Source organism: Aspergillus pseudodeflectus (genome assembly GCF_044049435.1).
Source record: "Aspergillus pseudodeflectus strain CBS 756.74 chromosome Unknown BJX68scaffold_46, whole genome shotgun sequence".
Taxonomy (NCBI): Eukaryota; Fungi; Ascomycota; class Eurotiomycetes; order Eurotiales; family Aspergillaceae; genus Aspergillus; species Aspergillus pseudodeflectus.
The window spans coordinates 223,343-246,556 of record NW_027263822.1 but is presented as its reverse complement, the minus strand read 5'-3'; the positions used below and the strand labels follow the sequence as shown (position 1 = coordinate 246,556).

The following is a 23,214-nucleotide window of genomic DNA, read 5'->3' as shown; positions in this document are numbered from 1 at the left end:
CAACGATCGCGGGTCTCGGGCTAAAATGCATATCTTTATTTGGGGTTTCTTCGCATTGCCTGTGTACTGTAGCTCTCGAGGGTCATCCCTAGTTCGAGTATACTGCTGTATCGTGGTCTTGACTGGGCTCCGCTCTACGCATCCTCGAGTTCAAGCTGGTCAACTGTTGGGAGTCACCCAACTCGGAGCGGTTAGATGTAGGTTGCAGGTGCACTCTAGGTTGGCCTACACTCGTATTTTTTTAACCTTGTGAGCGGGGTGACGGTGATCTGAGGCTTCAGTCGGGAGCGGTGCTTCCCTGGACTGAGCCTGACCTCTGCCGATATGGAAACCAATATTAGACGCAAGCCCGGTGCAACTGCAAACTACGAAGGTCATATTCCGATATGTAAATGAGTAGAGAATGATTGATAACAGACGGACTCCCGCTAAGCACAGTCGCCATAACCCCCAATGGCATACCGCGCTCATTCCATACGCTCCTTAAACTGCCTCAAAAGACGAGCAGCAGCATAATGTCCATTCTGTTTCGCTAGGTAGACAGCCCGCCGATACTGGCGCTCACCAATGACCCCAGTCACCGATGCCCCCGCATCAAGAAGCATCTGCAGCATATCAATCCGACCATTCTCCGCCGCTCCCTCGAGTGCCGATCTCCCGTTGAATTCAGCTGGAGGGGCATCGACCTCAGCATGGAGCTCGACGAGGCGTTGTGCAATGCCCAAGTACCCTCGAATGGCTGCAAGTTGCAGGGCAGTTGCTCCTCCGTTACTTGCCGGTCCGATGTTGACGTCGGCGTCGTGTTCCTGGAGTAGTAGGTTGACCAGGTCCATGTTTGCGTTGTCGACGGCGTGCTGCAGTGCCGTTCTCCGGCGGAGACCGTCTCCCAGGTAATTAATGTCGATTTGAGGGTGTTCGAGTAGCTTCTTGGCGATTGGGAGCTGCTGGTATTTTGCCGCAGCCTGAAGCGGCGTCAAGACTTCGTTATGCACCAACATGGGCGCGTCGTCCGCGCCGTCATCCTCGCCTTCGAAATTGCAGATGATGATCTCGTGGTTAACATCAAGATTAGCGTCCATAAGGCATTCAGACAAGTCGTTACGATTCAATATGATGGAGAGTGTCAAAGCACGGCTAACCGCTGTTGGGTCCCAATCGTATGACTGCAGCAAACATTTCAGCAGTGACTGGCTCCCCCATCGGGGAAGTAGTTCAAGAACAGATTGTGGTGCCCCGAGCGGAATATCATAGCATCCATCTCGTTTCCAGTAGTCCAAAAGCTCCAGTGGTTTCCCTGTTGGGTCTGCACCTCCTTTCAGGAGGAGTTGTACAAGCTCCGACTTTCGCCCCATGATTGCTGCTGCGATAGCAGTAGGAGCTTTGCCTCTGAGGTGTTTGAACATCAGTTGCCAGACATCATCAGTGCAGCCTACTCCGCTGCTGTCCACTGCCGTCGTAAGGTCACGATCGGTAACTTGCACCGCACTGTCGAGGATCGCATGCACAAAGCTGAGTCGCCCCGAGGAGATCGCAGCCTGCAGTGGTGTGGTCTCATTCGCATGATTGGATGAAGATGCTGTGCGTGTCCGTAGAAAGTCGATACTGGCATTTTGATATAGTAACCAGTGGAACAAAGCGTCATTGCCGGCCGAGATTGCTGCCACCAGGATCCTGGTCCCCGAGACGCGGAGAATGCCTTCGAGAATTCCTACCTGTTGTAGATATATGGCTGTATCTATGTTCCCGATCGTTTGCAGCCTGTCGCTGAGTGCCACGGCTCCGGCATTGACAAGTGTGCGGATGAGGTGGACGTCTCCCTTTTCGATAGCCGCTCCGAGTACAGTCCCTGGGGGCTCAGTATAGGTATCGTTTAATCTTGCGCCCATCCTGATCAACATATCGCAGACTTCGGCGGCACCACTCTTGATCGCGCTGCCAAGTGCCGAGGTATATTGCGTCCCCTCAGAAAGTGGCTTCTCGATTCTCGCACCGTGCTGTATCAGGACCTCGCATGAGGCAATGTTGTTGGACTCCAGAGCACGCTCAACCAAGGTCATCTCTCCACAGCAATCAGCGACATCCACATCGATTCCCGCGAGGAGGAGCAGGTCAATTATTAGCGGCTCTGTTTTCTCCCGATCTACCGCTAGGGCAAGGGGAGAAATATAGCGGAGCCCGTCGAGCTGAGGGTTAATGTCGGAACACGCATCCAGCAAAAATTTCAACATTTCGACACCATTCGCCTCGACTGCAACACCTATAACCGTGGTGAGGCCCCACGATCCATCGAAGTTGATGCCCACCAATGCATTTACATCGGCACCGTTGCTGAGCAGAAGGCTCGCGATGTGTATTCTCCCGGAGCGCACAGCCTCAGACAGTGGCCACCCGCTCCGTACATCCATATCCGTTGCAGGACCAAGAAACGTGGAGAAAAGGTCTGCATCCGCGACCTTTCCCGCTGCAGCAGCGAGACATGAAGGTGTGATGCGGGGACCGCGCCCGACTAAGAACTCAATGATCTTGGTGTGGTCCTGCTCAACTGCGTGTTCAAGTGGTGAAATCTCACCAACGGATAGATCAATATCCGCCCGGTAGGACAACAGTAGCTCGATCAAGTCAAGAGCGGCTTGATCCTGTGTGCCAATACTGGCGAGATATTGCAGGGGTGTTTGTGGGCCAGATGCCACCGTGTCGATAGGTACATTTGGATCAACGCCGGCTTCGAGCATAATTTTGACTATATCTCGGTCCAAAATCCGGAGAGCACTTGCGAAGGCCTGCTCGGCTATGGCCCCGGCTGTCGGTTCCTGGGTAGACAGCAAGATCCGAATTTGAGCCACGCTGTCCCAACCAGATGCTCGAAGGAGGTCAACGACGCGTGCATCGTGAATCTCCATGCTGGCAAACGTTTTTCCCTTGGCTTCGTGGGACACTAGATTGTTGGAGAGGAGGAACATATCCACCGCCAAACTATCAAGCACTGATTGCTTCCCCTCGCTGAACCGTGCAGCCAGCGCCTGGTGATGGTCCTCGTACTCCTCCGGCATCAATATTGTCAGCGCGGCGGCGGTTCGCGATGTACTGTTTCGGACGGGAGGGTGGGAAAGGCGGCGCCATGGCACAATGGAGGCCAGGTGCGCTAAAAGACGTCTGTTCAGACTGTGCGATGGGTTATTGCTGTCTCGAGGGAAGAGTACAGGTAACCCTCTTGTCGATGAAGGATCTGCAAATCACGGAACGGGTCAGCCAGCTCTCAAGACCCGCGCGAGCAGCGTTATACGCAACTCACCCCCGGCTTGCCCCGGTCGCAGAAGGTTTGTGAAGCGCAGCCACGGGAGGGATACTTTCCAAGTAAGGTGCATTCCCGCGGATGCTGGGGTGCAGACGAGGATTCTTTCTGGCGTATCCGGCGAAGGAGCTGATGGCCCAACCCGCGTCCGGTCTTATTAGCCACATCCTGGAAAGGGGATGCAAAGAAGGCACCTACATACCCCCTCGCCTGTGAAGGCTTTCGATCGTCGAGACATACGCTTTGCCGTATAATGCCCTCTTCAGTTTCCTCGACGCATACTCGTCGCCGTCGATGTAAACCTCGCTCGCCTTGTTGAACACCTTCCTTCGTTTGTGGATCCGCCGCCCGATGAAGTTCCCTTCGGATGGCGTGAGCCTCTGATATTTTTGCCATCCCCATTGGTCGAGACGGTTCTCATATTGTGCTTTCCTAAGTCGCTGTAAGGTCCATTCTGATCAAAGCAGCGATGCAAGTCTGCTTACGATCTCCTGAAATCGTACGTGGATGCCATATGGTGGATTACCTGGCTCAGGCTTCGGTTCTGCTGAATATACAGCTGTTGGAGCTCCAACTTGTGTGCTTCCCACGCCGGGTCGTCCATCTGTGCGGCTGTTGGGTGATGATGGGACTCGGCAGGCCCATCTTGTGAGAAAGTCGGCCCAGGAGTTAAAGGGTTTAACCTCAGGCGCGAGGCTCACCGACCCATATTTGAGCGAACCGCTCATGGGCTTCGCAATTGCACAGCCCTGACACTTGGTGCCCCCACGCACTTCGGGCAGCCTTTCGTGTAACCTAGTCATTGGTTTGCAGCCGCCCATTGGCAGATTCTATAATCTTGCTCCACCAGGGCAGTCCGTCACGGTGCATGTGAGATGGCCATTGGTTGATTCTCGTTTCCTCATTCCCCAAGAGATTTACCTCCCTCCCACGGCAAATATTTCCGCGCTGGAGCGCTTTTTTACTGGCTAATCCCCAAATCGTGACAGGACCTCTTCTTCTTTCCAGCATGCTGATCGCCAACTGGTCCGGGGGTCCCTGCGGTGGATGACAGATGGCCCACCACTCCGATTATAACGATCCATTCAGACGATAAATAGCGGTGATGTTTCTCCCGGCCGGTATTCCTCTGTTATAAAATCATATCGCCCTCGACTAACCCGCTGATGAATGGCTCTTGCGACTGATCTTCCATCGCAATGGAGCGGTCAACCTGGCCAGGACAGTCGCACGATGATGATGTCCCAGATCATTACACACTCCCACATCTCTATACGTCACACAATATTTGGTCCTACTACGATCCCGATCTGATATCCCAAGGCGGAGAATCAACCTCCGCGCGAGCCAATATCTTAATTCCACAAACGTTTCCGGGCCTCTTACCAGAGGTAGATTCGCAACCCCCATTTCGTTACTCTACCCCCCGGCGCCACGCCCTCTCTGCACGTACGATCAGCGATATTCCGGACTCAGTCGCACGAAGCTCGCCCACTCTGCGTACCCACGCGCCAGACTCCAGTGGCCATCATGATCAAACTTTTACGGACCCCTGGGGGCAATACGCTGAACTTGGCAATGTTGAGAATCAACGACCCTCGAGTCCCGCGGTGTCGCGTTCAGCTTTTTGTCCTTCTCCCGTATCCTTCGATCAGCGCCCGAGGTTGGTCTCTTCCCGTCTATGCCGGCTGCAGTCACCGGATGTCTAATCATTGCCGCTTGCATAGTACTTACTCCGGAGCTTTGATCGAACAGAGCGCGTGGAATATGCGTGTCTACCAGTGTGCGTGGATGGGGTGCGACAGCACAGAAACATTCCATAATGCAGGGGCCTTGATATACCACATACAGAGGGTGCACATCAGCTCCTCTCATGCCACCCAGTGTAGATGGATGGGGTGCCATTCCTCAAATACATCGTTTCGCCCCGGCCTATTGAGGCGTCATCTAATAGTAATCCACCTCACGCCTGGTTTTTTTCGATGCCCGGAGCCCGGATGTTCTATGACCTTCCATCGCCGCGACAATCTGGCGGAACACATCAGGAGGCGGCATACGGGATAGACAACGGTCTACAGCAAGAGCACATATTCCATGGCTACGATACGTTCAAGGTTGCTCACCTTGTTTACTCTTCTCCGTAACGACGTGGTGGCGGATCCACAGTAGGCAACACGTGGCTGACCTGTCTCCTCTCTTTGTTTGGCCTTCATCGATCTGCATATCGATCAAGTCGTGTCCTGATACCCAGTCACTTTCCCTTAATCATCTCCGCATACCGAAGCGCTTTGAGTTTGCCAACCAGAATAAAAACAGCTGTCCTAGATCCATCGGGGGATATTCTACGGCTACAATTCTAGCTGCTTGACTGCTTCCCGGGTGCCTGCTTATACTATCTTTCACAATGACTCGGGGAGGTTTTAGGGCTAGCTGGAGGTCCTTGGCCACCCGACGCCTCTGTGGTCCAGCTTGAGTGCCTATGGCTCTTTTCTGCCTTTTTTTTCGATACAAAGTAGCAGTAAGGAACATAGTTATGGGCGACCTTGAAAATGAATATATATCAGTTGGTGTAGTGGCCGACGGAAGTAATTGAATAAAGCTAGAGTAGATATAGATTAGCCAGGCCGTGTACATGTTTTATTCGCGGCAACCTAAGAGGTTTCACGAAGCTGAACCTGTCCCATGTTGTTGAAGTGCTCCTAATTCTATTTTTCTCGAAGATTTGCTTTCGTTTGTTCACTCGAGATGTAGATGCTGTCCGATCACGTGATCTCTTAATCTCACTACCTGGTATCGCGACTGAGCATTGTACCAAAGGAGTCTTGGTACCTGATGTACCGTCCGTCCCTTGTTGTCCCACTATGGGAATAATCCTCGTGCTTTTGTGAACTCGGGAGAAGTGCTTCGCAAATGTACTTGCGCTGACTGAATTACCCTAAGAAGTAAGGATGGTCGCATAGAAAAATACAGCTAGGCCCACTCAACTTCAAGGAGCTGAGATCTTTGCGTCAATGGGGCGTAACGTCAAATTTCTTGATGGTTGAAGCCGTCAAAAAATCTTCGACCTTGATGGTTACTAAATTAGGCTTAGGTTCCCTTCCTTCCACGCTTCCAAGCGTTCCTTCTGCCAAGCATCACGAAAATATATATATCCGCATGTTTTACCCTTGACCACATGTTTAAACCCTTATTAAGCCACTCTTTTTATATGCAATTTAATATATAAGCCTATTATCTTAAGAATATTCCATGGTTTCGTGGCTTAGTAAGAGGTTAAACGTGCGTTCGAGGGTAATATGAATAAAATATAGTGGCTTATTAAAAAGGTCATAATTCATGTATAATTATCGGAATAATTAGTCACTATATCTGTATTCCTAGCACCTTTTTTAAAGCGCTCACGAACAAGAAGCTAAACTACATAAAGTAATCCTACACCATCAAAAATCTGAGGCGCTGAAGGTCTCTAAAATGACGGCGGTGCCCGGTTTCCTGTCTCAAGCCAAGTCGCTAGAAGAACACAACGTTTCCCGGTGGACAGGTGTGTTTGATCCTGCAGGGGAGACAGAATAAGACCTCCCACTATTCATGTTTGACGATGCTCGATTGCAACTGAGTTGGCGGTTTTTCAAATTGACCCACTCATGCTCGCCAATCGCGGGTCGGCTTACAACCAGAAGTCTCATGATGACGAGGCAGATCCAGCCGACCGATTTGAGTTGTGAACAACTCGTATTTGCACCCAAAGAATGGCTTAAGCCCACCTTGGCACAATATCCGCTGGAGCCGGCCTTGGCGACGGACCGACGCGCACTAACCAGATCCAGGAAGAGACCTCGCCAGCCAAGAGCCAAGCCCACCTGGGCAAGATAGAAAACTGCTGAGGCTCACCTTGGCAAAGGCTGCAAAAGGGAGATTCCTCCTTTTTCCTCCGTTTTGCGCCCAGCGAACAACATCCAAGCGGCAAATAACTTTCATGGCAAGCCTGGGATTGGCTGACACTCCTGTTTTTTTTGGTTTACGCGCTGAGACGATGGAACCCCCGTGATACATAAGCCTGGAACCAGGGCTTGCTGTTCCTTCCGAAGCTGACGCAATTGCTCGAGTTGGCGTGAGAATTGATCTACTCTGTACTTATATGGCATTTTGCCGCCTCAATGCAGCGCACTGGCTGGGTCAAGGAGAAAAAGAAGCCCGTTCACCTCTTCGCCCTTGACACCCAGCGACAGTCGGATCTGAGAGGAGACTCTTTTTCCTATAAGAATCCCAAGCCCGCTTCCTCTCCAGCTGTGCTGTTTCGATCTTCATCAGATCAATTCATCCTTATTTACACTATTCTATCGCCAATCACGCGTCTTGCTAAGCATTACCGCCCGCAATGCAGCATCCAATCGGACCTTCCCAGTGGCTCCCGGACGATGTCGAAGAGCAGAATAATCTAGGAGCAGATGCCTCCCAGCACTCGCCGCGTTTCGTTCCGAGCCAGCAATTAAGAGCAAGTTCTGTCTCTCAAGGGATGACCGACTTCTCTTACCAACGCCCGGGCTTATACCTGGGATTTGCTTCCGGCCCTGACAATCCCCACGAACCTGTTACCTGGTCAAATGCAATCGCAACTGGACCGAAGCTTTCTGGATCGGTGCTAGTGCAGCCTAGAACGGGCGCCTCACTTGGAGGTGATGTCCCCGGCATTCCCAATGATCTACGCGATCAAATCCCCACCGAGCGGGTGTCCGGCTATCATTTCGCCGATCCCCACGGGCAGGAACGTGAAGAATGGACTCGAAGCTGGCTGACCTATCCTCCGTCCACTGACCAGTCTCCACTGTATGCATACCGTCCCGTGCTCCCACCACTACCGCTGTCGCTGAGCCCAGTCTTCTAACCATCCTCTTTAGTCTTCCTTCCGTCGAGGGCGCACCCCGTGCCGACCGCACCTTTCAGTGTAGATGGATAGGCTGCCGTAGTGTGACCATTTTCTGTCGAGAGAGCGAGTTAATGCGCCACTTAAAGACAGTTCATATCTCTCCCAAGGCATATCCTTGCACCCAACCCCAGTGCGGCATGGCATTTGGTCGTCGCGACCATCTCAAGGCTCACCAGAGGAATCGTCACGGCGGATGAGGCAACTTATGTTTGCTTTTTCTTATTTCCCTTTTCGGTTTCCAGGTTCAGTGGATGACACGCATCGATCTCTTTTGTTTCCCACAACCCCTTCTTGAGCCCCTTTTCTTTCCTTTCTTTGCTCTCATTTGACTCCTTTGGCTTGCGGGTGGCGTCGGGTATTGTAGGTATTGTAGGCGAATTGGAGCTAGTCGCAGCGGATGGTTCTTGGGGAGCTTGTAACGTTAATGCGATAGAATTGAAGCGGAGACGAATGAGTCCTAGTGTCCATTCCCCAGCTGAGAACGTCTTATGTACGGAGTAAACCCGACTCAACAGACTTCATGATGAGATAACTTTCCTCTCAGCCCTAAGAGAATTCTCTATATATTTAGATACTCTCCTCATAAACTTGACCGGCGACTGTCCTTGACATTCGCTCTTTGGTAGCGATAGCCGGGGATTCTCAGCCGGATACCTGGTTTGCGCCGCCTCGTTTTGCGAAAGTGGCTTTTTTTCCAGTAATATTAGTGCTAAGTTCCTCTAAGATGCTCTCTAGGAAAGCCTAGAAACCGCGGTCATGTTTATAGGGACTATCCTATTCAACTATCAAGCGTAAGAAAACTAGCGAAGCCATCGTAAAATCAGATTGACATCTTCTGCTGACCAATGCCCTGAGTTAAGTGACGCTCGTATGCGGTGCGGTAACGATCCTGGCGTGATACACCTATCCTGAATGCAAGATTGGGGATGGTTCCGATTACAGCTACATCCATGCGGTCACATCTATGATTCCGCGGACTTTTGCTAATTGGTCGGGAGGGCCTGGGGTGTCTGGGCTCATCAACCACGGCCCTTCTGGTGGATCGCTGATCGCAACTGGGGGCGGTTTTGTTGGAGACTTGACCAGTGAGACCCCGACGGAGGTACGAGAAAGAGGTCCGACAAAGAGGTACGACAAAGAGGTCCGCCAAAAAGGTACGACAAAGAGGTACGACAAAGAGGTACGACAAAGAGGTCCGACAAAGAGGTCTGCCGAAAAGGTACGACAAAGAGGTACGACATCCGTGGAAAATTTCCACGGTTTGCCAAGTCGCCCAGCTGCGGAGCTGGTGCCCTGCAGTTTCTGGATGATTGGTCTTTTACCGAATTTCGACTCCACTCATATGTGCTTTGAGTTCCCTGCTGCATGGATACTTTAGGATTACAACTCCTCCGATAAAATCTGCGTCCAATCCAAGAAAGAGAAGGCGCGCGGATGATTTTCGTCAGATCAGAATAGTTTGGGATGGCCGGCTCGACGAGGATATTCGACCCTGACACAGGCACCCAGTGTTTGTCCCAACTGCATCCGACTATAAGAACACCAGGATGGTCGCCTGTCCGGTTGCTCTATTCTTTCGCTCATCACTTTCGTTTCCTGCTATCATGAAGTCGTCCCTCTACCTGCAAGCGCCGTCGGACGCAATGCAGCAGCCAATCAGCACGTCGCAGTCGGTGCTGAACCATACTGAGGACCAACGCAATTCACACCCCTATATTTCCCCGGCCTCACTTCATCCTACGGCAAACTCGCAGCTACTAGCACTTTCTGTGGTTCAGGAGTTACCACTCTTGTCAAACCAGGACACAGAGCTACTCCCAGATTTTCGGCTGGTTCCTGGAGACAGACCTGATCCAGCGGCTTGGTCCAGTATGCGAGCGGTCGAGTGGAACGATTCTACGACTTTGCTAGCGCAGCCTCTAGTGAACGAACCGTGGATGAGCACCAGGCCTCCCGACTCCTCAACCGATCGGCGCGATCAAATCCCCGCCAACGGGGCGTCCGGCTATCATTTCGCTGACCCTCCGGAACTATCGCTGCAGGAACGTGGCGAACGAATTTCACACTGGACCCCTAATTCCCCGCCGGCTGGCCAATCCCTGGTGTAAGCACCCGCCATCTTTCTACCGCTCCTGCTATCGCTGGAATTGCGTTTCTAACAATGCTTCGTGCAGTTATCCATCGATCGAGGATCCATCCTATTTCGAACGCACCCTTCGGTGCGAATGGGCTGGCTGCCGTAGTGTTACTGTCTTTCGTCGCGAAAGCGACTTGATGCGCCACATAAAGACTATTCATGTCTCTCCTAAGGCGCATCGTTGCACCCAACTGAACTGTGCCATGGCGTTTGGGAGGAAAGATCACCTCAAGGCTCACCAAAAAACTCATCACGGCTGGTGATCTGTCGGGCGCGTCCCGCCAATGTTTGCTTTTTCCTTATTACCCTTTTGGGTCTTCGCCTCCATCGGATGAACTTGTCTTGAGCTGGTTTGGTTTCCAGCCTCACCCCTGTCCTAGGTTTCTTTGCTGCTTGTTTGGCCTTGACCCTTTTTCTTGGCGGTGGCTTTGGATGTGGCAAGCGAATCAGGGCCTGTCACGGAGTTTGACCTGGGCAGTATATGGCGTTGGTGTATGTCATAGGATGAAGCCTGTCTGTTAGGATTCGGTCCTCAAGTTACTTTCTTCTTCTCAAGCAGTCTTATGTAAACAAATTTTTCTCCTCCTCATTTCATCATGACTCTGAAGGAGTTTCCCGTTCCTCTAGGATTCTCCAGCTCGTGTGTCTCGTGACCATCGCTCTTTGCATACAAGCAATACACACGGTCATCTTGAATCGTCCAATCGAGGCATACCCCTTTATTCCAGATCCCTCCTTCTGCTTTGGATGAGGCTCTAAAGATATAAAGATGCTTGGTATTCCTAAGCCAATGGAAGACCGAGCGGAAGAATCGTGGTGTGGCACGGCGTGATCTCGCTACGGCTGCTGACACCTCAGGCATCCATGCCGACAGGTTCAGAGGCTGTCCGAAACAAAACGAACGACAGATCCTACATTACTTAGTTGAGCGGGACTCGTACGTCTCGATGAAAAACCGTCGCGGGTAGTGCGTACAACGTCTCAGACCACCGGTCGCGCTTCGGCTGTTATTTTTAGGTACAGATCTGGCGGACTGATGGCACGTGCCGGCTTCGGCTCGGCCCACCCACGGTCCCCCGCTTCGAAAAAGAGTCGCGAACATCCATGCCGTGTCCCGTCTTGAGTCGTGACCGGACCGGGGATGGCAGTGTGCAGAAGACGGATGTCTGTTTATACGCCGTAGGAGCCTTGTCAGGAACACATAGAGTGCATGACTCTTACGCCCTTCAATCCGGACGCGAAGATCTATATTGTGGTCGGTGTACCGGAAATATATGTCCGGCAACTGGTGCCCAGAGAGTGACAGTTTCCCGCAATGCCCTCTTCTCCTCGTGACGGTAATCCGGCCTGTGACAGCCTTGGGCTATGTCATTAGGTCCTTGACGATGAAAGTTCTTTGAAAGACCGAGATCTCGTATTAGCCGACCAACTAGGTACTTCATTAGGTCAGATTTGAAACTAAGACCGCTTGGAGAAAGCTATATTCACGACTGCCACGTTGTGAAGACACTAGTTACCGCAAACCAAAATACAACCCTAGTACTAGCCGAAGGGAAATCAGACCGCAGCAAGCACCCAAAGCCCGAAATGAATGTCCTCTTGGCCCTCCTGTCATTCGCAGCTCTGGCCCTTCTTGACCATGGCACATACTACAGCATAGCCGCCGATGTCATCATCCGAAACGTAAGATAGTAGCAAAGCCTCGTGAGGTTTGGTTGCACATATCGCGCAAAGTACTAGTCCGTCAGCGCATACATCCGTGCCATCTTGTGTGATATACCGCAGACGCTCCAGATACGCCGCTTCACTGGCTCCATATGTTCGGTCATTGTTCCTTGGATTTTGACCTGGGTGGGATTTACGCCGTGGAAGCGCGCATGGAGCTTGCGGAGGGCGTTGGCGAATGACGCGCTGGATTCGGTGCAGAGGTTTGCGCCTTGGGCGAGGTTTGATTTGACACACAAGTCGCTTCTAACGATAAGTGGATAAGGACGGGCGCTTACATTGAACACGTTATGCGCAATACAAGCAGTTCTCTCAAGGCTTTACAGCTCCAAGAGTCCCTCAGGCGCATGGGTCAATGTAACAGACGGTGTATTCTGCCATAGGCCCCCAAACGTCATTGGCGCCTAAGTGACATACTCCGTGATTTCGTCCAGCTTCGTGTCAATATCCTTGTCCGTTCTGCTTTGGAATATAGGTATGCAGATGCCTCTTATCACTCCTCACAAGCACAAACCAATAAAGCGGGGTATTGTGGTTTAGACTCGACATGAAGAAGACACCACGGAACGAGCTGCTAGATAACTGGCGAAGGTCAAGGCTCGAGCGGGGGAGCCGTCGGGTGTGCGATCTGTGATGCCGAGGAAGCAGTAGTAGTGCGCGGACGTGGAGGATCTGTCGGACTTTGGGACCAGGCCAGGGTGTTAGGGGTAACTATTTTTGTTATCAGCACAATCACATAAAGCCATCGACATCATCTTGCTAGTTAGGAGATTTTTAGATCTTTTGTAGCCCTTTAGATCGGACCCGCCGAAGCCCCCAGCTGAAGCTTCATCTGCTGCCCATCGTCACATTTCGCCTGGCCTGACTCCCATGAGGAGGAAATCCTTCTATAGGCTGCCCAGCTAGAGTTGGGCTAGACCGGATTGATAACTCACCAACCAACTAGGACACGATGCTCAGATAGGAAGATCATTTCCAGTGCGCGTGGCTTCCTCCATATGTCCGCCGATTTGCAAGTAGACATCGACTAGCTCTCGTTTATGGAATTCCCACGGCCGGCATCGAGCACTGACACGCATTTCGTTCGCAGCAAGCCCGAAGTTGCCATCTAATGTGAACAGTTGCATTGGGTGGGAGAGCCTTTGAGCGAATATTCCTCTTCAAATAGGCCCTCAACGGTCGCCTTCTTCATCATCGGGGGCAGCGGCCCTCTGTCACAGGAAAACCGCGGTTCTCTGCATTATTTTTCAGTCATTAATTATGCTGATCGGTCGTCTGGTTGCCGTTTGACCACATGGCGAGCGAGTCGATCAGGCTCACGACTGCACGTCCAGGAGCTCACTTGTTGTCGCACCTGAGGCTCAAAAAATATCGGCATAAGAAGGCGGAGCTCGACAGACCAAAAGCCGATACAGTTGACAGAAAATTGGAGCGTAAGCAGTAGATAGATTTGGTGGGGGGCTCTCAGGGAATAGTGTTGCGGATCGTCCAACTGCCAGCCGAGGACGTCTTCAGACACGGTTTGTACACGTCCGAAAGAGGGCCTTTGGCAGGTTCTGAGCGTAGTAGTGCATTCGTTATTGCCTGGACTGCCTGACAGGTTTTTGTCGATGGGTGTCTGGTGACAAGGGGTCGTGCCAGTGTCAGTGCTTGGTCCTTGGGGATGGTATTTTGTCAACAGCGGCTGTTGCGTTCCAACCCAACAATCTTATACCCGTGACAGCGATAAAGGAGAAGAATTGAGAGCTGGTGAAGTTGGGTAGAAAACAAGAGAAGAAAGACTCCGTCACTTGGGCGCAGGGCTCATGCGCCGCTTGCTGACTCTCCTTGTCGTTGCCTGGGGTCGCTCCACGCGCTAATGTTGTTTACGACCCAGCGGCCGATTACGAAAACGGAACACCTCACAAGCCTTGGCCGGAACTTGAAGGCTTCTAGTTAGAGGCGGGGCTCACACCGCCAGACTGCTTGGTTGCGCCCAGGCGAATCATATTCAGCGAATTTATCCGAAAGCGACACTCGGTGAGAGTATGCGGCTCATTCGCTGTAAATTAATAATGCCCAAGTCTCACTCCGTGCGACGAAAAAGATCCGGCCTGACGGCATCCGTTAGCCGCCCACTCAGTTAAGTGGGTGCTGATCAGTCTGACCCCAGGATTCCGGGAGGACTGTCGACGCCTTGGAGGATTTAACACGTGGGAGACACATCTATTCCCCTTTCGGCATTGTCCGTTGTTGAGCGTTTCAGATCCTTCTCCCCTTTCTCGACAATACATGCCACATCATAGGTGATCTGATGATTGAGCAATCGAGCAAGCGTGGCTTGGCAACTTGAGCCCGTTGAGGACGCAGGGCTATTCCCCTTCATCCTTCAACCTGCTCAGGGTATAAGATGTCTGACCCTCGTAAGAAATCCAGCTTTGTCTACCAGCATTCTCTCAACCGCTTTCCGTTTTAACAGTATCCAACGGAATATAGCGAAAATATCGTCGACGATGGAACAACAAGGCCGGTTACCACAAACCACAGTCGGTCACTATATGCCAACCGCAAGCGCGTACGAGCTATACATACCAACTCGGCATAAGGAAATCGCCACAACCCTGCAACCCCGCTCGCCACTGTCCTGGCACAACCAGCCTGGTGGGGATCCCGGCTTGCCATTTTGGCTACCTGACGCCGAGGCCGGGGGTGCGATTGTACCCTGGAGCCCCCACGAAGGTCCCGAGACCGGAGCCACGGAGCAGCCCACCGAAGGTGTGCAGACGATGCCGAGAGAACCTGGAGTCCTGGTCAGCGACTTTGGCCCTGTGGATGGCAGTCTCCCGCGTATGGCCGAACGCGCTCTGCAGGCACCCGGCCAGGTAACCACCCAAACCGCCGTTGATGAAACTATCATTGGATCACCGAGGTATGATTATTTCCCTGTCGTAGCAAGTCTTGATTCTGCTGCTCCATACCCCTCCCTCCCAGTCTATGCATCGACATAGCTAACTCGAGCAGCGCGTCAACGCACCCTACCCAGCCGACCACTCCTGCACTGCAATGTAGATGGCAGGATTGCACCAGTTCAACGACTTTCCGCCGCGAGGCTGATCTTCTCCGCCACGTGAAAACAGTCCACGTTTCGCGGGACGCATACCGCTGCCCGGAATCGCACTGCGACCGGACCTTTGGTCGGAGAGACCACCTGCGAGCGCACAGAAGGAATCGGCATGCCGAAGGAGGAGATAGATGATTCTTTCCCGGTTTTCTTTTTATCTTTTACTCTTATCCTGTATCTAGTAAGACATTTAATTAGCTATATGCATCCGTTTCTCGCCGCCCGGCCCCGACCCATTCCTCTTCCCCGGACTAGGTTGCCAGCCTTGTGCTATACATCCTCCATAGTCGTGACATCTTTGTCTTACATATATTAATGCATTGTGGTCACCCAAACGCCCGGGATAGGATGGAACCAGACCCTGATAAAAACGTGGCTGCCGATGTCGCACAGCTGTACACCTTGTGCGAGCCACCATGCACCGTCTAGGTGATACGCCGAGAATAGCGGTCCCTCACCATCTCCTGCAGCCACATCGGCAGTCCCCGCACCATCGAACCAATTCCCAGCCACCATGGAATGACAACCTGGCCCCCATTTCCTCGCACGAGCTGCTTTACTACCGCACTCGATATATCCCCAGCAGACAGCATGCCATTCCTCGTTTGCGCGGAGTCGGTCAGAAGGTCGTTGATCAGGGGCGTCTGCACCCACATCGGGTGGATGATGCTAGTAAGCCCTGGTTAGTTATTTCTTATACCAAGTAATCCCGTGAATTTATCGAACAGTTATGCTACGGCCAGAGATTCATACCTAGTGCGTACTCGCTTCGAGCCATACGAGTGCCGTATCTCCTGCGTCAGGCTCTCGTGAAACGCTAGAGCCGCTGCTTTTGAGCACGCGTAATCAGCCATGCCACCTAGGCCAACAAAGCTAGCCATGCTCGCTATGGTGACAATATGTCCATGGCCGTTCTTTATCATTGCGGGCAGGAACTCCTTCACCAACCAGAAGTGGGACAGCGTGTTGACCTACTATCGTTCGTCGAATGTTGGATTCTGGTTCTTCGGTGATGTTTCCCATATAGCCCACTCCAGCATTATTGATCAGCACCGTTGGCTCGCCGTGCTGTTGGCGGATCCGAGTAGCTGCCTCTTGGATCGCAGTTGGGGAGGTAATATCGACGTTGTAGAAGAAGACATTCGGTGCTGTGGGGAGAAATTTCTTAGCTAGGACTTATATAATTCTTGGGTCTCACCACTCACGCAAGGGAAACTCTGGTTCCTGGAGATCAATGATCATGACTTTCACCTCTAATCTCGCCAAGTCAAGCATAATTTGTTTTCCAATCCCGCTGCTCCCTCCTGTAAGGAGAAAGCTCCTTAGATGCAACCCAGGGGCGTGCTCGAACCCAGTTATTTGTTTCGCCTGTGACATGTACTTGTTAAGAATCCTGAATAAATACAAGGTGATAATAAATCTTGCGATCTTGCGCGATAATGCGGCTGATGGGCGCTTCTGGGCTACCAGCTGGGGCGGCCACCATGTCTTCAAAGACAAAAAGTTTACGCCGTTGATGGCCGACATGGTGTCAGGTATATGTTAGGTCTGAGTGGAATTTTCAGCCCGCTATGCGGCTGGGACCTTGAGTCTTCTTATAGTAATCATATAATGATTTCTTACTATATTTATGTTGGGTTGTAATTATTTCTGGCGAATTGTGTAATCATTCCTTAGCGCAATTTCTGCTTAGCGTAAGCATTTATCGCGCACCCCACATCGGGTCATTCTCCGCGCTCTGTCTGGCCTAGATCAAGAAAGGTAATCATCAGGGCCTTGCACTGCGGCGATTGGCCGGTATATTAAGCTGAACCCACTTTTCGCTGGTCTTAAGATATTGTAGGGCTGAGTAATGATGGCCTCCTCCGCGAGAGAGTTTATGCCTTCTTAGCGAGTTGGTTAACGTGCACTTTGAATGATACATTCAGATTTCTATATATCAACAAAAAAACTAATGAACATTGATGGTCTGGAAAAGCTCAGCCATAAACGAACTCCGCGAGCTCTTTAAATGCCCTCTCAAGATCATCATTGACAATGATCTTGTCATAAACACCTTCAGTATCCGCATACTCAATTTCAGCCTTTGCTTGCGCTAGTCTCTGTTGAATGTCTTCATATTTCTCAGTGCCTCGTCCTCGAAGACGCTGCTCGAGAGTCTCGAAGCTTGGCGGTTTGATGAAGACATACCGTGCGTCAATGCTTGGGTTGGCCTTCATCTGTTTAACGCCATGCATTTCAATATCTAGCACAACAACTAGCCCCTTGGCCATCTGGTCCATAATTGTTTGTTTGCTCGTGCCATACTGGTTTCCGCTGAACGTTGCATGTTCAACGAAGGCCTCTTGGGAGATGAGGTTGTCAAATGTAGAGGGAGTGACGAAGAAGTAATCTCTTCCGTCAATTTCACCACTCCGGGGTTTGCGAGTTGTGTGAGATACGGTAAATGCGAACGTGTTGGGATGTTCGTCAAAAAGCTTCTTGATAAGTGTTCCCTTACCGACGCCAGACGGTCCGGAAATGACGATAGGTCTGCGATCGCGAGGAGGTGCTGCGGAAGGTTAGGCGCCAGGTCGATATCCAATAGTTACAGATAGGACGTACTAGGAACCATGTTTTGAGACAAACTAGTCCTCAATGTAAACTGAGTTCTCACAAGATATGGGTACGCTGCAGGGGAGTGGTCAGGTTAAAACTGCGTCCGTTTCAGCGGTCGGCGGACAGGGATGCCAAGCCTGTGTCTTTAAATGGTTCACCCATCTCTTGGCAGATATAATCACGCTGATTGGCTAAGAGACGGGATGTCAACCAACATCACTTCATTTGATGTGTGGTTCCAGTGTTCTGTACGGTGGCCTACTTTCAAAGGTATATCAGTTTCAAAGTGAACCAAAGCGCCCTTGTATTCCATCCCAATTGAATGGCAAAAGTAAGCGTTTAGGTGAATTCTGGGGCACTAAACTAAAATGTTCCTTCATATGTGCCTTATATTACCGAAAGAAAATTGCTACGATCCCAGATCTGTGCCTTCGAGAGACAAATGATGTTTTCCACTAGGTCCAAAACTGCCTTCGCAAATACGACTACCTGAATGAAGATTCTTCTTTCTTATCCAACATGCTCGACGAGACCACAAATCTGCCTTTGAGATGTTTTAAAGCCGCTTCAACATCCTACAGAGCGGTGCGCTTGACTAGCAAACCAAAAAAGCCATGGAACCCTCAGTGGAGGATGGTCTCCTGCGAGTTGCTGGAAGCATACTCAGGAAGAGGCACGTTTAGTGCTCGGGGGAGCAAAGAGGCCTCCTTTAGGGTTGGCAGTGAATTTGTCGAAAGTCTGGAAAAGGGAACCGGAAGAGCTTTCCCGTGGAATTTCTAGCCCTTCGGGCAAAGGCAGAGAAGATCCCCCACTTGCACTTCGTTCAGGTTCGGTGACAGGGGGTGTGCTTAGAGGTGTGACTTTATCCGGACCATCAGAACCACCCCCAAAGAGGTGGCTGCCCGTCGCAAACAGTGAAGGGCCTGGGGTGGGTTGGCCGAACATTCCGGCACTTTTACTGAGTGGACTGGATTTGCTGTTCCCGAATATGCTGGAATTGTTGCTGGAAACGTTGATGTTGGGATTTGCTACTGGTCTGCCAAATAGGGTTTTCGGGGCAGTGTCGCTGTTGGTGCTGGTTGCGGTGCTTGGTGCTGCTGGAGAAGTGGTTGAGGGTATAGATGGATGGCTGAACAGCCCGGACCCAGGGGGCTTAGGCGAATGCGGGGGTGCGGCGGTTTCAAAAATACTCCGATCTATGGGGGTATGATTAGCTTCGTGACAGTTGATATGAGCAGCATGACAAGGAGACACACTCTTAGGTTCTGAAGAGCTTGTAAAGGGTGGCACTATGGGACGGAATATATTGAATGTTCTTAACCCAACTTGTAGCTTCTCAAGCTCCTGGGACAAGCGATTTCTTTCTTCCGTGACATAGAGGGGCTCTGCCGCAAGTTCTCTAATCTGTGCGTCGTCCATGTTGTTCACGACTTGGCTGCTGAAGATGCGTTGAAGAGGGGCAAGAAGGCAGTTCTCGATTCCAAGTGTCGCAACGTTGTCAACGAAAGTTAAGATAGCGATCTGAACCCAGGATGTCAGTATACAGATCGGTGAAACCCCTGGAGGGGGGAGCCCTACGTCGTAGTAAGCCTGCATTTGGTCGACAATATCAGCAGCCGCGAATTCGTCACGCGATTTCTCTAGCTCAGCGATAGCTACCTGGACATCGAATACCGAGACCTTTGAGAGCGGTCCGCTGTTGTCTGTGCTTGTATTTGCAAGCTTCGATTTGAGTGAGCTTACCAAGCGGTCGCTTCGCGCCTTCTGGATCTGTGTCAGGAAGCTCTTGCCAACAGGTAGCGGATGGCCACGTTTCGTGTGCGTGGTGAGTTCGTCAAGTTTGTCTAGCAGGGCCTGTTTCATGCCCTCCAGTTCTGGTTCAATCACCGAGCCTGCCAACAGCGCAGAAGTGTGTTCATCCGTTAAGTGTTGCAGAAGAAGGAACACAAAATATCGAACTGAGTCCCATGCCTTGAGTAGGTGGTCCCTTCCCAAGCCTTCCCACGGTTTCGACTGATCACGGAACAAGTTGCCTACCAGCAGTTGGTTGGCACTTCCAGGAAGTTCGATGCCCCGGTTCTGGCGAGCGAGCTCCGTGGCCTCTCCCTCTAGCTTTTCCCGTGATACAAACTGCGGAGCCCAATCGGCCAGGTACGGGTTGGCTTTGGTGCTTGGCCATGGTATGGACCCTATGATCGCCCGCCGGCCGCCTCTAATGGTCATAGCCTCGGCAAAGAACTCATTCAACTGTCGAATAGCTGCCCGAAGGAGTCGGCTGTTATTCTGGTCGTGCTGGGTGCCCAGTCCGCCGAAAAATTCATCCGCGTACATTCCATTCAATGCTTGTCCTACGATACGCTCAAATGCGCTGCTGACGTTCAGGAGGAATCCTCGCTGCTGCTGCAGGGTAGACCGTGGGCTTCCTAGCTTCGACATCCTCTCCTCGCGGTCGGCGATTTTTTTCTTCATGTCTGCAATCAGCTCTGGGAGGTTCTGTTGAATGTGCTTCAGTAGAATGCTACTTAGTCGACGTCGTAAGCTTTCCACGCCAACAGAATCGCGCGGGATGCTTGACCAGTTGCCCTGGTTAAAGAACTCTCTTTCCTGGTCATCACGAGCGTCATCCGATATGTTGCGAGTCTCAAATGACCGATTTCGTAAGGCGTGCCATCCCAACTTTAAGTATGTCTTTTCGTTTCGCATAAACTTCAAGTATGACTCCTCCTCTTCGGAATTTACCTCCAGCATGTCGGGCTGGGTGATGATTCCAAGGGTCCGTTCGCGCCTTTTGTCAAATTTCTCAGCCATATTCACGACCTCTTGAAGGTGGTAGTCAGTCTTTGCGCTGACCACAGCCAGAATAATACTCCGAGAATTCGTCATGTACTTCTCAGTCAAGCCGCGAACAATGGCAATTCCTCGCTTTCCCTGATCAAGGCTCGTGGAATAGTACAGACCCGGCAGATCAACCAGGGTCAGCTCAGGCTTCTCCGGTCCCGAAACCTCAACCTTTAATATATCATCGCTAAACCCTGAGTTGACTGTGTCTTCAATTCCCATATGCTCTTTAGCCTTCTCGATCAACGCTGGGAGACCGTCACCGTCGGAGAATTCCTCGTGAGTAAAGCTTCGGATATGGTTGATCGTTTCTGGAAGCAAGCGTGACGGCCCAGGCTCAATTGAAATCTTGATCTTCGGTTTGGGACTGCGTCGCAGTATGACCTCGGTCGCAAACCGCGTGCACACATTGCTTTTTGCGGGGAATTTCACGCGAGAAATCGCTTCAAGAACAGAGCTTTTCCCACTGGACTGATTGCCGCAGACGATGAGTTGGGGGAGCTCCACGAGCCCTCCAACGCCGATCGTGCGCAATTCGTCGATTTTGTCCAAGAGTTTGGATTGCTCTTTCTGTAACTGCCGTAAAGCCTCGTCCTCTGTCGTGACTGTCATATTGGGAGACTTCTTGGTCGAACCGGTCAGATGGTGGTAGCTTAGAAACAGAAGACGGGGAGTTTGACTGGAACAGCATTGCTGGGACGGTGCAGGTGGGCAGGGGCTTTTAACCCCTTCGTCGGCGTCTTGTCAAAGGGACCACCACCGAGCCCACGCATCGCATGGACGAGATCGATTGCGGCGCAGTTGTCTTGCATTAGTGGTTGTGGGGCCATTCTAAGTGGCTGGGATCTTGTCAAATCATGTTCGAGGGTTTGGCGCGAACTGCCCCTGGGTAAGATTAGAGCATTCTCACCAATGCCTTGCGCACCGAGCAACGGTGAGTGCCAATTTCATAAGATCACAATATCTGGGCATCTGAACGCATTCCGGGATTTGGTGGAAGTGTTTGATGCGGCTAAATATAAGGCTTCCGTCATCCGAGAAGGAATTGGAACCAAAACATCACCTGCTCTGAATCATAAACCCTCACTGTTGACTCTCTACAGCCAAGTCACAGGATTAGGCTTTCAAGAAACGCGCCAGTAACTTGACAGGAGCATCAACTGCTCACAATCATCAACAGCAGGAATTGTTGCTGCAGCTCAGTAAAGTATATGAAAAGGTGAGTCCTCGCTTTGCCCTGCTGCGCTCCCCCAGTTTTGGGAGAAAGGAGCATGTTGGTTGTGTACGCGCGTCTCCTGGCGCGGTCTCCTCACGTGACATTATTGGCGCGTGTGGTCTGCTTGCCTTGTAAAATGCGACCAACTGATTATCATAAGGGTCTGGGATGCCAATGTGGGCTGCTTCAAGCCTAGCTACTCGTATAAGAATTACTGGTAGTTTGAGTAATAAAGCAGTAGTGCGTTGATGACAAACGTCAGAATGAGGAACAAGCTGCTAGCAGAGGACCATATCTAAGCTTTGCAAGCATGGTGCTGTTACGAAGCCACGAGGATGCGGGAAACTCCCAGCCTATCGCTCTTACCTTCGAAGTCACAGGGAGCCAGTGACCAATCATACCATGCCAAGATACTTGGTATACAGGTTGTACGCGAATTGTAGAAGCCAAGGAGATGCTATACCAAGCATATCATACGAACCTACCCAGGATATACCACGGAGGAGGATATAACTCATTCCTACTGTACATAGTCCTTCCTATCTTCGTGATCAATAATATTGTTACTTGAGTATCCACCCTTGTAATCCAGAAGGATTGCCAATTCGAACGGTTGCTAAACTTGTATTGAACATATTCTATAGACTTGAGTATACGTACTTACGTTTGGCCTGCCTTTCTCTAAGTGAACTCTACCCCCGACCATGAATAGTCATGGTACTGTTTGGGCGTGAGCCAGTCGTGTGCAAGTCAACCCATCAAAGAGTCCACCTACGAGGAAGCTTGGCTCAGGAATGCCTGAGAGGTCAACCTTTCGTAATAGCTATTTGCGGGGCTTGCTCTAGTTCTTTCAAGTAGAGCATCCAGGCTGCGCTGTAGAACATGAACAATATATGGAACCCAGGATATAGAGGCACCAGAGGATGCTGGAGACTGCACTATCTCTGAACACCTTGCAGCATGGTATCATTATTCACGGCAGTATTAGTGGTATTAGATATTACTAGGTCAGTATAGCATGTCCTTGAATCACAGTCACAGTCCAAGAAGTACCGGTAAATGATCCATCAAGATGCTCATATCCAAGAATGGCCTCGTGTTATTACCAGGCCTTGTCAATGAAGTATCCCGTAAGAGCCATAAATGCCAGGGAGAATGGGGATGTCCAGCAATAAAGGGCAACTGATAGGAAGGTTCACTCAGGAAAGTTGCTTAGTATGACCTGTTGTGCCAGAACTACACCATCTAGGTAGGTCCTTTTCTAGAAGTCAGATTTATTTAATTTTGTTTTGCCTGCGCTCTTGGCTACTCGAATAGAGCATATTAGTTTGAAAAGCCGACTCTGCATATTAGAGTATACCTAATTTTGTAGCTGTTGAGA

The 23,214-nt window shown here is 51.2% G+C and overlaps 8 protein-coding genes across 8 annotated transcripts; 3 read left to right on the top strand and 5 right to left on the bottom strand.

Moving 5' to 3' along the window:
- Window positions 1-467: 467 nt before the first annotated feature.
- Window positions 468-3,896, bottom strand: BJX68DRAFT_270191 (ankyrin repeat-containing domain protein; the record flags this gene model as incomplete). Its single annotated transcript, XM_071046563.1, has 4 exons — window positions 468-3,226; window positions 3,293-3,421; window positions 3,495-3,724; window positions 3,778-3,896. The coding sequence occupies 4 exons, from the start codon at window positions 3,894-3,896 to the stop codon at window positions 468-470; spliced, it is 3,237 nt and encodes a 1,078-aa protein (XP_070895639.1).
- Window positions 3,897-7,590: 3,694 nt separating this feature from the next.
- BJX68DRAFT_155602 (uncharacterized protein) lies at window positions 7,591-8,577 on the top strand. Its single transcript, XM_071036752.1, has 2 exons — window positions 7,591-8,119; window positions 8,191-8,577. The coding sequence occupies exons 1-2, from the start codon at window positions 7,671-7,673 to the stop codon at window positions 8,414-8,416; spliced, it is 675 nt and encodes a 224-aa protein (XP_070895638.1). The 5' UTR covers window positions 7,591-7,670; the 3' UTR covers window positions 8,417-8,577.
- A 1,141-nt stretch (window positions 8,578-9,718) lies between these two features.
- Window positions 9,719-10,913, top strand: BJX68DRAFT_244007 (uncharacterized protein). The gene is made up of 2 exons (XM_071041235.1): window positions 9,719-10,323; window positions 10,394-10,913. The coding sequence occupies exons 1-2, from the start codon at window positions 9,767-9,769 to the stop codon at window positions 10,617-10,619; spliced, it is 783 nt and encodes a 260-aa protein (XP_070895637.1). The 5' UTR covers window positions 9,719-9,766; the 3' UTR covers window positions 10,620-10,913.
- An 847-nt stretch (window positions 10,914-11,760) lies between these two features.
- Window positions 11,761-14,048, bottom strand: BJX68DRAFT_244005 (uncharacterized protein). Its single transcript, XM_071041234.1, has one exon. The coding sequence runs from the start codon at window positions 13,206-13,208 to the stop codon at window positions 13,038-13,040; it is 171 nt and encodes a 56-aa protein (XP_070895636.1). The 5' UTR covers window positions 13,209-14,048; the 3' UTR covers window positions 11,761-13,037.
- A 130-nt stretch (window positions 14,049-14,178) lies between these two features.
- On the top strand, window positions 14,179-15,327 carry BJX68DRAFT_244004 (C2H2-type zinc finger protein; the record flags this gene model as incomplete). The annotated part of the gene is made up of 3 exons (XM_071041233.1): window positions 14,179-14,483; window positions 14,557-14,989; window positions 15,082-15,327. Coding segments are annotated over exons 1-3 (677 nt in total), but the record flags the coding sequence as incomplete, so codon positions are not given.
- A 279-nt stretch (window positions 15,328-15,606) lies between these two features.
- On the bottom strand, window positions 15,607-16,708 carry BJX68DRAFT_270187 (uncharacterized protein; the record flags this gene model as incomplete). The annotated part of the gene is made up of 4 exons (XM_071046562.1): window positions 15,607-15,850; window positions 15,935-16,095; window positions 16,157-16,329; window positions 16,387-16,708. The coding sequence occupies 4 exons, from the start codon at window positions 16,706-16,708 to the stop codon at window positions 15,607-15,609; spliced, it is 900 nt and encodes a 299-aa protein (XP_070895634.1).
- Window positions 16,709-17,124: 416 nt separating this feature from the next.
- On the bottom strand, window positions 17,125-17,851 carry BJX68DRAFT_155576 (guanylate kinase). The gene is made up of 2 exons (XM_071036751.1): window positions 17,786-17,851; window positions 17,125-17,732 (listed from the first exon to the last, which is right to left on the bottom strand). The coding sequence occupies exons 1-2, from the start codon at window positions 17,793-17,795 to the stop codon at window positions 17,161-17,163; spliced, it is 582 nt and encodes a 193-aa protein (XP_070895633.1). The 5' UTR covers window positions 17,796-17,851; the 3' UTR covers window positions 17,125-17,160.
- A 591-nt stretch (window positions 17,852-18,442) lies between these two features.
- On the bottom strand, window positions 18,443-21,229 carry BJX68DRAFT_270185 (P-loop containing nucleoside triphosphate hydrolase protein; the record flags this gene model as incomplete). The annotated part of the gene is made up of 3 exons (XM_071046561.1): window positions 18,443-18,975; window positions 19,036-19,300; window positions 19,358-21,229. The coding sequence occupies 3 exons, from the start codon at window positions 21,227-21,229 to the stop codon at window positions 18,443-18,445; spliced, it is 2,670 nt and encodes an 889-aa protein (XP_070895632.1).
- Window positions 21,230-23,214: the final 1,985 nt, after the last annotated feature.

Coding starts and splice junctions, on each gene's coding strand:
- BJX68DRAFT_155602 (XM_071036752.1), top strand. CDS start 7,671: ATGCAGCATCCAATCGGACCTTCCCAGTGGCTCCCGGACGATGTCGAA. Junction 8,120..8,190: donor TCCACTGACCAGTCTCCACT/GTATGCATACCG, acceptor CATCCTCTTTAG/TCTTCCTTCCGTCGAGGGCG.
- BJX68DRAFT_244007 (XM_071041235.1), top strand. CDS start 9,767: ATGGTCGCCTGTCCGGTTGCTCTATTCTTTCGCTCATCACTTTCGTTT. Junction 10,324..10,393: donor CCGGCTGGCCAATCCCTGGT/GTAAGCACCCGC, acceptor TGCTTCGTGCAG/TTATCCATCGATCGAGGATC.
- BJX68DRAFT_244005 (XM_071041234.1), bottom strand. CDS start 13,208: ATGCAACTGTTCACATTAGATGGCAACTTCGGGCTTGCTGCGAACGAA.